Consider the following 17,588-nt stretch of genomic DNA (forward strand, 5'->3'; position numbering starts at 1 on the left):
TGTTTAGTTATGGTATACTGTGAAAAATGCTTTGAAAATCTTGCTAAACGCCGCAAGTTTAGAAAGACTTCATGATGTTTAATAAATGTTTTACTTTAAAACATTAAAAAAATGAAATTTAAGAGAAAATGCAAAATAAACTATAACAAACTAGCTTGATATTAAAATGAGCCAAACATTATGAATATGCAAAGAAGTAGATCGATGCAACATGCATCAAAATTCTAGTACTGATTGTGGAATGCATTACAGATAAACTATTATGAATATTTCTTTTAGCTAATTATGATCAAATCAGTTATTCTCAAACATGCTTAATGCAAAGTTTTCTATTTGCATTGTATTAGACAAATATGGCATTATTTTCATTTACTAATACTGCCTGTTGGTAAGTTAATTTAAATTAGGATTTTATTTCGCATTAATCTAACCGAATAAACCTCCAAAATGAGCTTAAGCTCTCCTGAGGCGAAAGTTCATGACCTTTTCAATTCTGCCGCTCCGTAGAAGTTTACTTCTGAGAATGCAGTCACATTTCGCACCGTTGCTGGACGACCGTAAAATCACATACAATTCATGTTAATACACTAGGAAAAAATAACACCATAAAGGGTTACGGTCCCAATAAAAAGAAGCAAGAGAAAATAAGGGAGTTCCACGTGATAAATTGTCTCCCATATTCGGAAATGAAGAAAAAGGGAACACAGCATAGGAGGCGAAAAACAAGAACAAAAAATAACGTTAACGTATTACGTGGATTTCAGCAGCGCCGCTGTAAGGTTACCTCCTCACTCCCAATGTCCCCGAGAAGCGCATCTGCGCAAATGCCAAACCATCGATCCAGCAGGTCGCCCGATCGACGCAGGCCAGTAGAAAGAACATCCCGATTATCTTTCCGTACTTTGTCGGTCACGGATAAGTGGTAAAGACTAACCACTGGACTGACCCCTTTACTGATATCACATCATCAACATATTCCTAGATCAATCTATCCCAATTTCTGGTTTGGAGGACAGAGGACATCATCTTTTAGAGACTTCTGCAGCCTCCGTCCAAGGCACAACTTTTCTGGCAATAAGTTCTCCTCTACATTCCTCACTATTGCTACTGGTTCAACTGTGCTCGAATAGAGCATGCTGCAGCATTTCTGCCGCAGCAGCCATTGAAACCAATTGTCGGAAAAGCACTTTCGCCCAGTTTGAAAGCACCTTTCTCACTATTTATGCGCGAACAGTTGCTATTTATAGAAACCGGTGAGAGACCAGTACTCAATGATGATAACGGCAAGTCCTCTCCAGCAGACTTTCAAGATTACATTTTTCTGATTTGATACAATTTTTTTTCCGGCTGGAGTAAAAAAAGAAGTAGGGGAAGAAATTTGGTTAAAATAAATTTTTCGTATTTGAATGGTGCTTGCAGTTTGGCGCTGGAAGTGGCATTGCAGAAGAAGCATCAGAAGGAAGCGAGCAAAGTGGGCAAGAATGACTCCTAAATCCGTTGAAGTGTTCTTGACTCGAAGCTGTTACGGTCGTCGTTGTGGACTGTTGTTCTTTTCTCTTTTTTATCCTATCTGTTAGTTGAAGTGAATTTTTGCTCATACACTGCCCTTTTACACTCGCTATTGCAAGCTGAAGAAATTTAAACATACCAATAAAAAGCTCACGATTCATCGCTATGATGTGCTGGATCTACATTGTACAAGTGTTCTTTTTTATTAGTAGCCTGTTAAAAGGTAAGATTTTCAATTGTTTTAGAAATAAGCATTAATTAATAAGCTTTAAATTTAAATGGTATAGCACTATGAAATTATAATTAGAATTTTTTTTAAAATTGTGCACTTTACATTTTAACAATGCAGATCTAGCTCATCATCGCTATGATATGCTGAATCTGCATTGTACAATAGTTCTTTTTTATTAGTAGCCTGTGAGATTTTGAATTTGCTTTAGAAATACATATTAATTAATAGGCTTTAAAATTAAAAGTAACAAACGCTTTAAAATTATAATAAAATTTTCTAATTTTAATTGGGCAATTTGTTTTACTGTTAAAACATTTTTTTTTCTGATTTTAAAATTGAAAATCGAATTTTGTTTTCAACTTTATTTTTGAATTAGAACTATGAAAACTAGTTTATCGACATTTTTACATGTGATTTTAAATTTAAGAAAGATTTTTGTTATTTAAATAAATTAAAATCGTTCATATGCATAATTTTGTATTGCAAACAAATTTTTTGTAATTATATTTTGCTTACACTAAATTTTATAACTGCATGCATTGAAATGCATATGCACGGTAAATGTTTATAGTTTGCATTGTATTGTGTACTGTACTTAAAGATATAAATATTTGTGTCTTTTATTTGTCTATTGAAGATATATTTGATTAATTTTGGGGGGTTTATTTATAATTATATGGGTCCAGAAATTTAAATATGTTTTTCCTTAAAGACGTATTTTTAAACTATCATCAAAATTCTGTGAAGTTTTACTCCACAGTAAGGGTGTTTTATTTTTTGGAAAATATATTTAAAACTCTCAATGTAGTTAGACAATTTTGTCATGGTTTATTTTCAGATACATGGTCTTATAATCTAATGAATATATTACTTTAGTTTGATTTATTTTGGCAGCGGAGCAAGCAGGAGATGCAGTAATTTTAAAATAAAATAGAAATAACTTGAACTACCTTCAATATAAAGCCAACTTCTATTGTAAAAAAAAATTGACTTTAGACCATTATTTACGTAGGGCTGTAGAAATTCTTTTTTTTTAATTTTTTATATGTTGTAGAATCCTGAAGAACAAAATTATTTTAATTTAAATTATTAAAGCAATTTTGAAGGTTTAGAAAGTATTTTGTTGATTTTGTTTCTAAGATGTTAGTGCATAAGAGAAATGACTCAAAGTTTCGACGAACACTTGTTGTTTAGCCATATTTTACATAAATAATAACATCTAAATTCAATGTGTTTTGAGTTAAATATAAGCTAATAATAATAACAATAAATGCATAATGCTTCATACCCAGAGCAGCCAAATACAACGCTTTTTGCAGAATATTTTATAGGCTGGTGAACATTAAAAAACTTGCAAAACAAATCATACATTAAAACATAAACTTAGCTACCACTAAAAGAATTTTTTTCAAAAGCCTTAAAAAGTCTGCAAACCAACGTTACCAACCAGAGGGGGTTTGGCAGAATCAGTTGCCAAAGCTTCTTCTTCTTTTTTAAATCTTGCATAACTTTTCTGTTGGATGCTCAGTAAAGTGGGGAAATGCAAAATTAGATCAACAATCTTAATTAATTTTATTAATTTCATTAATATAACATACTTGTGCCTTCATACACAATTATTAGTAGACCCCTCATGCGAATTCTACAATTTTTTCCTTAATTGTTGCAATAATAAACATTCATTTAACAATTTTCCTTTAATTTCATATAAATAGATCTTCAAGTTTTAAAAAAATTTAACTGTTAAATCAGCTCATGGGTAAAAGAAGTTAAAAAATTTTGATGTATACTAATATAATTCATATAATTTATATAATGAATTCTAAATCCCCTACAATGTTCTATGTAAAAATATTGTTATTTTAATTAGGGGATTATTTATTTAATTTTATATGTTTTGATGGAAAAGTCTATATTTTCGAATTAATTCAATACTTTTCAATCATAACTTTTTTTTCAAAGCAAAAATGGATTATTTCTTACATTATTATTTAGCTCTTGATTATAAACCAATGAATGTTTACGTTACAAAAGTAATTAAGAATTGCATAGGCCTATCATGCACTCAACGGAGGAAATTGTTAATCTAGTTTAATATTTTTTAAACAGTTATGAGCATTTGTCCCTTGATTATGAGCCCACAAATGTTTATGCTAACAAAATAATTAAGAATTGTACATGTCTGTCACACACTCAGAGGAGGAAACTGTTAATCTATTTTAATTCAAAAACAGTTATGAGCATTTGGCTCTTGATTTTAGAACTATAAAATGTTTTAGTCATGAAAGTAATTACGAATAGCACAAGTTCATCAAGGACTTAAAGAAGGAAATCGTTAATCTGTTTTAATATTTTTAAAACAGTTATGATTATTTGACTGTTGATTATGAACCTATAAATGTCTACGTTACAAAAATAATTACAAATTGAGCATGTCTGTCAAACATTCAAAGAATAAAACTGATAATATGTTTAAATATTTTTAAAACAGTTATGAGTTAGAACTTGATTTGATGAGAAAATTCAAAGCTTAATTTGTATAAGCTGAACTTGTGAGCACAAGTAGTGGATTTTTCAAAAGAGAAATTTATTTCTCTGCAGTAAGCCTATCTTGTCTTCTTATTATAAATACATACGTAATACATTTTATTAGAAATACTTATAAGAATGCATCAGTGTATTGTTTGAATGTTCAGTTGTTTAATTTATTTTTTTATCCTATAACCAGTGAGTCACACTTAATCAGATATGATAAAAACAAAGGTCCTGGTTCATAAAATTAGATAATAATAATAATAATAATAATAATAATAATAATAATAATAATAATAATAAATTTTAATACATAAAGTTGCAAAAAGTTTGATAAAAAAAGAATGTGGCAGTTAATTAGAAATACACAATTTGTCTAGAGACATTAAATTTGAAAAAAGAAGTAAACTTTAAATGTGTATTTCTTTTCAAATTGAAAATGTAAGTAAATTCGAAATGCGTATTGTTTCAAATTGAAAATGTAAGTAAATTTTAACTGTGCATAATTTTTTTTCAAATTGAAAATTTGAATAAATTTCAAATGTGTAATTTTTGTAACTTGAAAATAAAGTAAGAAAATAGAGTGAATTTAAAATTTGCATTTCTACAAATTTATAAAGATTTTTTTAATGCATATTCAGCAAATAATAATAAACTAAATTATGAATTTCATGCATTTAAAAAAGATTTGAAATTAAGAATAAAAAGTTTAGCAAAGTTTATAAAATAAGACGTTCTCGAAAGCATTGTTACTTTTACTTCAGATAGTTAGTTATTCAGAAAAGAAGGGCTCTAGAGCAGTTTGTGGCTATACATTGACACTTTTGGCATATTTTGACACTTTTATTTTAAATTATTACCTAACATTTAAAAATATGAATATATTTCTTGTAATATAAAAAAAGGAATTACAATGTAATAACCATTGATTTAAAGTTTTGTTAGATTAGGAAAAATATTGCATTTGTTTTTTGAAATATAATTTTATTAAATAGTCATTGTTACATTTTATCAAATCATAAATCTGTGGGCAATCATTTTTCTTAACATTTTAGGTACTTTAGATTTTTTAATAAAAAATATATTACCTATGTATATAATCTTTTCTCTGAAAACTATTTATTTCAATACGTTTCAATACTTGATTTTTTATTTCGATACTTGATATTGATTTATTGAACAATAAAAATAATCTAATGTATGTATAATCTGATGTATGTAACAAAAGGGATGTATTGTTTGTGACATACGGAGTGGTTGGTCGTAATTAATTTTAACAATGAGGGTAAGGGTAATGTGGGTCTTTTTTGTAATTTTTTTATGACGACTTCATATATCGTTCACTTGAGAATATTTTTTTTCTGTTTTAAAACTAAAAATGTGAACATTTGTCTTCATTTTGAGTGACGCTTAAAGGACTGTCCATTAATGATGTCGCATTTTTTTTCAATATTTTGTCCCTTCTCTTTTTTGTCACTAAGTGTCACATTTCAGATTTTACTGCTACCTCTTGTCATGCTGTATAACATAAACATATGCTGAACAAAAAATTACATGTCATATTACAAATTTTATATTTAAGATTTAGCTAAGTGTTTTAATGATATTTAAGGGGATAAGAGAAATAATGGTTTGGTATGTACTTATAAGCTTGGTGCATCTGAAATGTCAGATTTTTAATATAATTTAAACTACTGTGTACCTTTCTTCCAAATGACCTTTATTTAAGCAAAATATGCTCCATTTGCTTCAATACACTTTTCTAAACGAGATTTTAATTAATAGATACATGTCTTAAGGAAAGTCTGAATTTTTTAAATATTTTAATTTCATTTTCCAGCTGTTGAGCTCTTTTTTAATAATATGCCATAATATTACTCTAAATGTTTAAAAAAAGGGAAAATATTTCTTTAACGGGCAAAACAATATAAAAATGAAGGAAGTCTAAACATTCGCTGACTGAGATTATTGCTTTTAAAAATCAAACTGTCTTTATGCATTAAAATCTCGATGGGAAAAGCATTTTGAAGCAAACGAAAAATATTTTGATTTAATAAACCACCTTTGAAAAAAAGTTATGCAGTTTTTGCATTTACTTAAATTTCATATATATATATATATATATATTTTNGCATTAGGCGAAATATATATATATATATATATATATATCGAATTACATTATCTACCGATTTTAAATGTGTTAATTTTGGGATATCACACTTCTTGTTACTCCCTTCCACATCCCTGTCATTAACTGCCCCAATTTTAAAAACTACTCCTCACTCTACCCTTCTAAAGTGATATCATTTAAGGCCGGCTTTATTCGAATTCATTTAAATGCAAACTTTTTTAATCAATTTGTTGTTTTGATCCTAATTGTCTCTACAGATAAAGTGCGCTTGGATAATTCATAAAATTAATTATTTGATCTGTTATTCCTTAAAAAAGCAAATAAAATCAAAATCGAGCAATTTTACTTGAAAAATACAATCTTGAGTAGCTATGTTTATAAAAAAGTTATTAAAATAAAAATGGAGGTTCTTCATTACAGTTTGAAGTTGGTTTAGCAAAATATTAACAATGTTTATTTCTTTTAATGCTGAAGCTCAACAAATGTTAATGTATTATTAACAAATGAATTAGACTCTACTATGTAAAAAACTGCTTCAAAGACGAAATATCACATTATAATTCCAAATTTAATACTTATTTAAGTGAATTTTGTTTTATTGACTAATTTAACTTTACTTTTTATTTTATAGAGTAGGTAGTTGGATGAAACATTATTAAATATTTTCAGCATTAACAAAATAAGTTTGGTCATAACTGCCAGAAGATGATAAAAATTACTGTGTTTCCGGCTCTATGGGAGAATAAAAAAACTCAGAAATTGTTAATAAAGCTAATGGTTTTGTTGATGATTTTGGTAAAATAAAAAATAAAATATGATTTTATAATATGCGATAAAACTTGGTGAATGAGGTAAAATTTGGAAATTTTTTCCTTGGAGCATAGAATAAAAACCATTATTTCCGTAAAAATTACTTTTCAGTTTCATATTTTTAATTAAATGGGTGGTAATAATAACTCTAATTTTGGGAGCAAGAACTTTCGATAAACCATTACCAAATAAACGGAAAAAATGCCAAATGAATTTTGCAAATACCGTACATTTTGTTTTTGTTGCCAGAATTATGTTTTGTTTTTAACCAGAAATGTCATTAACATACAATAAGGTAATTTAATCGGAATTTTTTTCTTCGCGTGAGATGTGGAGGTAGGAAGTACACATATTACAACTGCTGTAAAAATAAAAAAAAATTTTAAGCAAGCAACACCTTGAAAAAAATTGCCAAAATGTATTAAAAAATAAATTTTCTTAAATTTACTATTAGTAAATGAATTAATCGAATTTAATAAAAAAAGGCCTAAAATAATATTTAATTAATAATTTAACCTGTTAATAACTTAAATACTTAGCAAAATTATTTTAATTCCGTAGATATAAGTACGAGATGTTGATACGAGGTGTGTTATAACAATTAACCAACATTATCACAGAATGCTTAATATTGAAATGATCACAACTATTTATACACTCAAACTCTTCTTTAATCTAGAACTTACTTCTTTTTTTAAGTTTATCAGTTAAGTTAGGAAAAAAGCAAAACAAAACTGACTTCTTAAAATGTTGAATAAGCATATCATGAACTTGACCTCTTATTATTAAAAACTATAAACAAAAATAATACAAAAATGCTGCTAAAAAGCAAATTAAGAACTTACTTTTCCCCCATTAAAGATTTGCGTTTTATGTCTTCTACTTAACAATATATTGTTGTTAGGCAACTGTAAACGAAACTGTAACACTGCTTAGCAAATATGTCTAATCTTATAGAGAAATTTTGAGTGAAAAATATCAAGAAAATTCTATTTACCCACCTGAATCTCATCTCTGTATTATCATCATGTAAACACTAGCCCCCTCTTAAATATATGTTTGGAATCCTCGTAAAAATGAAGTAAAAATGAGCACATAAGGGTCTTAAGTTAATAGTTAAGCTAGAGTGAAGCAAAAACGTTGCCATAAGTCCGAAATAAAAACCTGTATGATTATTACAAAAAACAGAAATTTTAATGTCAATTATTTAAAACATCTCCATATTTTCTCAGGCAATCAAAGTGGCTTTAATGTTTTTCATTTAGTGTTCCTTGTTGTTGATTTGACAGATCCTGATGCCATTTTTAAATTTTTACTCCCGTAAATATTTATTTGGATGCCTTAATGTACATAATTTTTATTTCATTATTAACAAGAATTCCGAAATGTTTGCTAATTGTATCTTATGTAGCTATAGTTCAGATTAACAAACTTCTTTTTCAAATAGCTTTTTAAAATATTTATATGAATAATATATTTTTAATGAGAAATTTCTGGTTCTCATATTTTGCAAATAGTTAAATAATAGTTAACAGCGTATCAAATGAATTGAAACTATCCAACTTCGCTGGCCATGAGCAATTTTTTAAAAATGATGTTCAGCTTCTCTTGCCTAAAATACTTTTGTAGTAGCATTCAATTTAGAATAAAGTACTGTGTATTATTTCCTTACAATACTGTACTGTGCAAGTATTTTCTATGTTTGAAAATTTTTCAAAAAAATTGATTCCGGCTTCGTATACCCAACAAAAAAGGCGTAAATAATTCTGAATTATGAAATAGTTATGAAAGTTCTGTAAATAGTTCTGAAATAAACTATTGACAATCGCATTTTAATTTAATTGACTTAGAATTAAATACTGTGCAATTATTTTCTATACTTCGATTTTTCATTTTATATCATATAGAAATATCGCATTTGACAATAATTTAAAACAACGATTCTTTAAAAATTAAAATAATTCTGTTCCATACTTAATTAAATTTCATATTAAAGCATCCCAAGTACATCTACAATGATTTTTTTGTATTTTCTTAAAAAAGTTTCAATAAAATAAAATCTGCATAAGTAATAAATAAATTAAAGTTGTGTAAAAATAGTTCTGAAAGAAACCATTGACAATGGGAAATTCGTTTTTGTCAAATACCATGCAAAAGATTTACCATTGTTAAACTCAAAATGTATTTTTAAACCTTTAAAGGAAAAAAAATGATGTTCTGAAATGAAAGAAAAAATTTAAAATTGAAAGTTGCGAGAGAAAATAAATACTTCTCCCTTTATTCGAAGTCTTAAAAATTCTTTTTTCCCTTTCCTTATTCTTAAAACTTAACAAAAATTTACCATTTTTTTTCCACGTGGTAACTTTTCGGTTTTAGAGCTTTTTATTTGTTACCCGATACTTGTAAATCTAACTTTATTTTTTAAACCTTAACAATGCTTTCAGGGATCGTTACCTGATACAGACGAAACAAGTTGCGAACATTTTTTGATCATTACAAAAAAATGCTGACTTTACTTGCAGGTTTTAGTGTTTCGTATTACTTTTAACTTACTGACATGGCTGAATTATTTTCGTCGAAAGAAACTTTTTATGCCACGGTTATTACGTGCTTTGTAAAAATGTAACCTAGTTTTATTTCAACTTTTTATAATGTTAGTGACATATTTTAAAGTCAATTTTTGCAGACATTTGCTTCCTATTTAAAGATAATCCCGTAGTATAATATTTTTTGGGTCCATTTATTACGTTTTTTTAAATGTTACTATTAAGTGACAAATATTTAAGCATATAACATATAATGTTTGAACATATATTTAAAGTCTGCCAAACAAGTTATTTATAAAGGTGCTTTAAGGAACTAAGTGACCTTTTTTTAAAAAAAAAATTGCTTTTAATGGATTTACTTTGGGATAAACGATTTATTTAATGTTTACCTTGTCTCCAGAAACATTTATAAAGAACTTTTAAAAATGAACTATTTATATAAATGCTTCAAGAAACTAAGTGAATTTTTTATAACATTTAAATTTTGCTTTTAATTGATTTACTTTGGGATAAACGATTTATTTAATGTTTACCTTGTCTCCAGAAACATTTATAAAGAACTGCGAAAAATGAAGTGTTTAGACAAATGATTCAAGAAACGAACTTTTTATAAAATTTAAAATTTTCCTTTTAATTGATTTACTTTGGAATAAACGATTTATTTAATGTTTACCTTGTCTCCAGAAACATTTATAAAGAACTGCGAAAAATGAACTATTTAGATAAATGATTTAAGAAACGAACTTCTTTTAACATTTAAATTTTCCTTTTAATTGATTTACTTTGGGATAGACGATGTATTTAATGTTTACCTTGTCTCCAGAAGCATTTATAAAGAACTATGAAAATTAAACTATTTAGATAAATGATTCAAGAAACGAACCTTTTATAAGATTTAAAACTTTGCTTTTAAATGATTTTCTTTGGGATAAACGATTTATTTAATGTTTACCTTGTCTTCAGAAACATTTATAACGAACTATGAAAATTAAATTATTTAGATAAATGATTCAAGAAACTAACTTTTTATTATATTTAAAACTTTGCTTTTAAATGATTTTCTCTGAGATAAACGATGTATTTAATATTTACCTTGCGTCCAGAAACATTTATAAAGAACTAAGCAGAACGAACTATTTATGTCTATTAATTTTTCTAACTATTTATTAACGTCTTTCATGGGGTAAATGGTATTTATTTATTTATTTATTCATATACATATCTTTGTCATTGTATTTCTTTGTAAATACAAAGGATAGCTTAAAAAATCATTTAGTTTAAAAAAAACAGCACAAGTTTTGGAAAGGTAGTCATAATATGCACCCAATGTTATAGTCAGTTTCAATCCTACTGCATCCACGCTTAATTGAGAGTGGTTAGTAAAACAGCGAAATAGCACGATGGTTAGTAACATTTATTGAAAATAAACAAGCAATATATTATAAAAGATTTCGATATTGAGGAGTATTGTCTTTCAACTAAATGCTCTGAAGCACAGAGCTAGCGGGTTCAATATCGCTATGTTTTTCTCATATTTGAGCTATCTGTTCTTCAATTTGGCCAGAGACAAGCAATTCTTTGCAATGAGAACAAGAATCTGTATACGTATCTAACCGGTGTTAAACAGCCTATCCGAATCTGAGTTTAACATTTTTTAAACACTTTTTGAGCTGTGTCCATTTTTTACACACTTTTCACGCAGCGTCTATTTTCTTTACCACGCAGTTTGAGCTGTATCTAGAATTAAAATTTCGTCGACGATGTGCCAAACTTCATTCACATTGTAAAGCAAAATACTAAAATGTCTCCGACGAATATCTTAATGATTGGACATGGTTTCTAGGTTGCCAAATATGTTGAAGCCTTTAAAACTACCGTTATAGTCCAATCCTTATTCATTAAATTTTATAACCATAAGTATTCAAATTTATTGAGAAGCATAATTAAAGTAATTACCAATTTATTTTATCCTCAGCAATCAGTTTCGGAGGTTCACTAGTAAATTGCTGATCGCATTATTACGCCAATATAATTTTAATAGCATTTCAACGCATTAATAATAAATGCACTTCAGCAAATCTATGAGTCGAATTTATCAATGCGGCATTTGTTGTAACATCAAGATTGAGTCCTTTCATTGAGATCCGATCAATAGATCAAAAGCTATTCAGAGTGTCACGTTTTTTTGCGCTCTTACAACAGCACACAAAAAATGTTATTCGTAATTTGATATTCTAATAAAATTTTTAGTACACTTTAAATAAATGGAATAATGGAAATTAAAAAATGGGACAAATCCCTATATAGTCCATAACTATTGTATTTATCAATAAGCAACTGGAGTTTCCTAAAATTAAGAATTCATAAATTTTTTTTGTCATTAAAATTTCTTTATTTTTTTAAAAAATTTTGTCTGTTGAACATTGTTTAGAATTTTTGGTAGTCATTACTTTTCCTTTGCTGACGCATCTGTAGATAGGCGAAATTTTGTTATGGACCTGAACATGTAGTAAATTGAGTAAGTTTAGGAATTAAAAATGATTTTTCTAGTTCTCGAACACATTTTAGGCTTGCTTAATAAATTTGCTTCTCCCCGAAACAAATAATATATATATATATATATTTTAAATTAGATTTCTTTTTAAATATTTTTTATTATATTTTATTTCAGTAAGTTTTCTTCTTCTCTTTTCATTCATCTGTATCTTTTCATCCTTATCTTTCATTCTTCCTTCTCTTTTCATTCATCTGTATCTCATCCTTATCTTCTCATTCATCTCTATTCATTCATTTGTATTATATTATTTTCTATGCTTTCTCTATATTTTTAACTTGTCTTATGAGTTTTATATGCTTGTAGCTTATGCGCAGTAAATAAAAAGTAAAACTTATGTTTTTTTATTCGCTTTTCTCTCTTTTCTAGTTCATTCTTTTTATCATTATTGTGCTACATATGTAACATAATAAAGACAAAAAGGAAAAGAAAAGAAAGCAGAGAATAAAAAAGAAAAAAGGTTAGGAAAAAGTTTTATTTACGGTGCATAAGTTGCAAGCACATAGAACTCATAAAACCAGTTGAAAATATAGAGAAAACATGGAAAACATAAATATTTATTGAAAGAGAAGAAAAAAATTATAAGAAATAAAATGTTTTAAAAATATTTGAGAATTTTATTTAAAAAATAAAAAATCAGAAAGCAAAATAATAAAAAGATATAATCTTGTCATCAGTTCACACAATTATATCCCCAAAAAATAGAGCTTTCCATATTTTCTCTACATTTTTAACATCTATATTTTAAAAAATTGGACTTTTTAATATAGATTTTTTTAATTTTTCGCCATAGAGGTTGAATACCTATGAGCCCATAAAAATATATATGAACACATTTAAATCCAATATAATACTTGCTTATCCAAAAATAGCTACATTCAAACAAGAAAATAAATTTTAATAATTATAATGTTTGATATTTTGCTTAATGAATTAAATAAATTTCAGACATGCGTAAAACTTCGCAACGTACTAAAAACATATTAAAAATGCCATTTACATCAAAATTGATAGAAAAGTTTTGGAGAAATTGAAATTTAAGAATTAAGAAATTGAAATTTACATTTTTATAACTGTACAACATCTGAAATTTGCATTACAACATGACCACTCACTGCTTAAACTAATTTAAATTAATTGAATAGTTAATGTTTCAGTGAGTAATTGTTAATGAAATATTGCACTTATAATGAAAATCAGCAAAAAATACTTTTCAGTATTGCTTGCAAAAATGCGAAGAAAACTTTGTGCGATTGGAAAACCTATCATTACCCTAACAAAATTGCCTTGCTCCTACTATTTTTTAAAATTAAATTTCAATTTATTGAATTGAAAATAATTCAGGAATAGGCATACAATTAGCCACATTAATTCAGTCAGTGACAAACAAGATCTGGAAGAGGATTTAAAGATATATCTCAAGATATTAAATCTGATCCAGGCATTGGTTACCTCTTACTTCTACGGTGAACTAATACTCACGGTACCTCAACCTTGTAAAGCTGGTGAGTAAAGAAGGGATAAGATGATTCCTAAAATAGATCTTGCTCCTCCTCATCTCTTTGCCTCCGGGAGAAGATGCTTGGGAGGAGGTGAGAGCGTGTACTTGGAATTTATATAATACGTGCCCCGGCGTCTTCATTTCGTTAAAAGATCTGGCGTGTTTGGGGAGTTAATTGAAAACATTTCACCGAGATTATGAATTTCGAGACGATGGTTAGGAAGTGGAGAATTGTTTATAGCAAAGGTGAAAGAGGCGAAATATTTTATATAATATTTATTGATGAATGTGTTTTAAATAATGCTTACATCAAGGAAAACAGACTATGCTACTAAATTCTTTAATTTTTTAAAAAAAAAATACATAACTATGTTACATCTTACATGACAGATAACGGAATTGATCTGTCAAAATCGAGCTTTAGACAAGTGTATTTAACTAAATTTAAACCCTAAATTATTTATAACATAATTTTTGAAATATTTTTTTATAATTTTCACATTTTCATTAGAAAATGTGGAGTTCTTAAAAAATAAAATATAATTTTTAAATAATAACAGTTTCTTTTTTCTACAAGTTTAATCTTAAACCCTTCGATCTAGATGGAATACCAGTGTCCTTAATTACAAGCAAAGATATATTTTGATATTTTTTATTCATTAAAAAACAGTCTATTAGCTTGTAAAAATATGTTAGATTATCGAAATTATGTTTGTACAAAAATGTAAAATAATAATAATTATTGTAATAATATAATGAAATAATAAATAAAATAATAACTTTCTTGGTCTTCATATTTAAAAAATTATCAATAATTAATGTTGCAAATTAAGGAAATTTCAATAATGAATAACTGCTTTTCTTACATCTAAATAACAGCAAATAGGTGACAATTTAAAAAAAAATATTGAAGTGAGCTTTTATCTTTCACGCAGAAAAGATTCGGATTTTTCTTGCTTATTTCATAACCATAAATTATTAAAATGCAAAGTACAATATTTTCCCCCTATTTTAACCTAAACTAATACAAAGTAATTGAAAAAGAATTAATAAAAATTCTGAGTCGAAGGGCTAATAAACCTACTAATAATTATAAGAGCATGATTAATTTGTAAATTATTTTACAAGTATATTTCATTCCATTCCTTACACTTATATATTTCATACTTTTAGAGTGTGTGAAGAGATTATAAATTATGATCCCAGTATTTTCATCTCATTCAATGATTTTGTGTGTTAGGAAAGATAATTGGAAACATTTCCTAGATATTATGGATTTCAAGATGATAATTAAGATTTAAAGGATTATTAATCGCAAAAGAAAAAATCAAGATTTTAATTTTCTATCTATATGCATATGTACTTTAAATAACGCTTATATAAAAGTAAATACTGTTTCTAAAAGTAAACTCATTAAAGGTTTTTTTAAATAAATTTAACTTTTAATTACTTATTATATGATACACTAATAAAGATTTTTTAAAAAAAACTTCTGCACTTTCACGTTGAATTCTTGTAAATTAAAGATCATTTTTACACGATAGTTTTTTTCACAATAGTTTGAATTGATTAATAATCTGAAACCAACAGATAATAATGAAAAAACGACAGATTCCTAAACTATTTGATTAGAGAATATCAATCTTTCATTTCATACTTATATATATATATATATATATATATATATGATACTCCCAATCCCAAGTTTTTCTTACACAAAATGTTTGCAGTTAGACACCATTATTTTTTTTCTTTTCCTCTTTCTATACTTTTGCTTACAAAAAGGGGTAAGTAATACGTTTATACGGAAAATAATCGGGTACGGAACGTTTCGTTTATACAAAAAAAAAATTTAAACTTTTCAAAATATTTAACTAACACGGATGTAAAGAAANTGTGTGCGTGTCTATATATATATATATATATATATAGACACGATAGTTAACTATTTAAATGCCAAATTAACGGAGGGAAAACCAAATAACTTGAAATTTGTTAAAATAATTTCTAAAGATCATGTAAAGACAATAAAAAAAATTATAAAAATAAGTGTGTTCACGATGTTCCATCTTTGGAACTTTGGCGTAAGGTCAAAGTATTTTTTAGAGATGTTGGCCACGATCGCTTTAGCTGTGCATAATTTCGGTACAATACATAAGTTCTCCAATATTAATTTTGAAAACAATGCTCTACGGACACAGTTGGGATAACAGGATCTAAGTTATTTTCTAACAAGATCATTGTTTGTTGTATCGTTATGTATCTCACGGAAGGAAAAAAAATAAGAAAGGACAAAAAAGTATCGATGGCAAGAATAAATTAAATTTCATTTTTGGAAACTCAGCATTAAAAAACGTAGCTAAATTTCAATTCTATCATTGTCAAAGTGTTCAAGGCAACAGATAACAAAAGTCTTAAAGCCATCCTCTTTTTAGGAAGAATTTCTTTTCAATAGCTAGAATTTCTTTTCTATAGTTAGGATTTCAACAAAAGAGAAAAACCCTGAACGGTGAAGAGTGCACATTACTTTTGGATTGTTCTGTTACTATCACTCTGTTATCAGCCACCTGTAAATTCACGTTAAAAAATGTTGAATCTAAACATATTCATCCCCCTTTCTCAGATTAACATCATTATTTAACTTGAATAAGCGTCATAATATGAATTGAATCACATCCACACAACATTACTTATTCACTTGAAATCTATAAATGAAGCCCTTAAAATGCTAATGTATTAAAAATGGAATATTTAGTTCTAAACTAATATTTTGTTTTTAAAATTTTAAAATAAAATTTTGCATCTACCTGACAGGGGATTATATTATCCCTTTACGAAGCTTGTAAGTATTGTAGTCGTATTATAAAAATTGGATTTTTGTTAAAATTTATGACAAGCAGCCTAAAATTACAAATTACACCAAATTTCTAGAATTCATAAAAATTGTTAAGCAATTTTAAACAAGGATCCATACAAGGATACATAAATGCAAAGACTATATTATATTTAATCTAACTATAATCTAATACTAATATAATATAAATAATAATAAAATATAAACACTATATTTCTTGTGTTAAGCAGCTATATGGTGCTGCCATCTATACGTGAATGAGAGTATCGTCTTCTAATAGTCCAGAATCACAAAATAGGGATTACAGGACACTTTAATGAGTTGAATGGAATGTAGGAAGTAGTATTGTAGTGTCAACACTGGGACTCAAACCCCCACTCTGTCGGTCATGAGATTGACAGTTTAGCCCTCTCGGCAATAGCATTTACCTAGCTGCAAGGAACTAAGTTGCTTCATTAGGTGGGCCTAATTGGTGCGATAAAATCCTGGTTGTTTAATAATATTAGGTGACAGCAGTTAACAAACGGTTTATTTTAAAATTAACAGTTTGAATACCATCTTATTTATGGTTATTTGACTGTTTTGTTTAAATATGGTAAAATAACAATTAAATAAATTGTTATTTAACCATTATTCCCGAGACATTACTAGCAATGCATGTAATTAGACTACTCCGAGCATTGTGCTGTTAAATTCGTGAAACGTGTCAAGTATTCATCTGGATCAACACACTTGAACATATGGTTGTTAAAGTAATATCAGCTTTGGAAAAACTTAGGCTTATCCTTATATTGATCTGAGCTCTTCATGCTTATGATTTATTTAATAAATATTTATGATAAATGAAATTTCTCTTAATGAAATTTACAATCTGAAATAATTTATTTTTCGTTACAAAGCATTAGAATTGATTGAAAGA

At 27.2% G+C, this 17,588-nt stretch overlaps 1 protein-coding gene across 2 annotated transcripts in view; it reads left to right on the forward strand.

Annotated features, from left to right (window-relative positions):
* The first annotated feature begins 837 nt into the window (after window positions 1-837).
* The window catches only part of LOC107454481 (nephrin), a 137,280-nt gene continuing 120,529 nt past the window's right edge, over window positions 838-17,588 (forward strand). For both annotated transcript variants that reach the window (XM_071177675.1, XM_071177676.1), the window contains exon 1: window positions 838-1,732. In XM_071177675.1, the coding sequence (XP_071033776.1) occupies window positions 1,675-1,732 (58 nt within the window). In that variant the 5' untranslated portion in view covers window positions 838-1,674. The remainder of the gene's footprint in view (window positions 1,733-17,588) is intronic.

The sequence above is a fragment of the Parasteatoda tepidariorum genome, chromosome 2 (assembly GCF_043381705.1).
Source record: "Parasteatoda tepidariorum isolate YZ-2023 chromosome 2, CAS_Ptep_4.0, whole genome shotgun sequence".
Taxonomy (NCBI): Eukaryota; Metazoa; Arthropoda; class Arachnida; order Araneae; family Theridiidae; genus Parasteatoda; species Parasteatoda tepidariorum.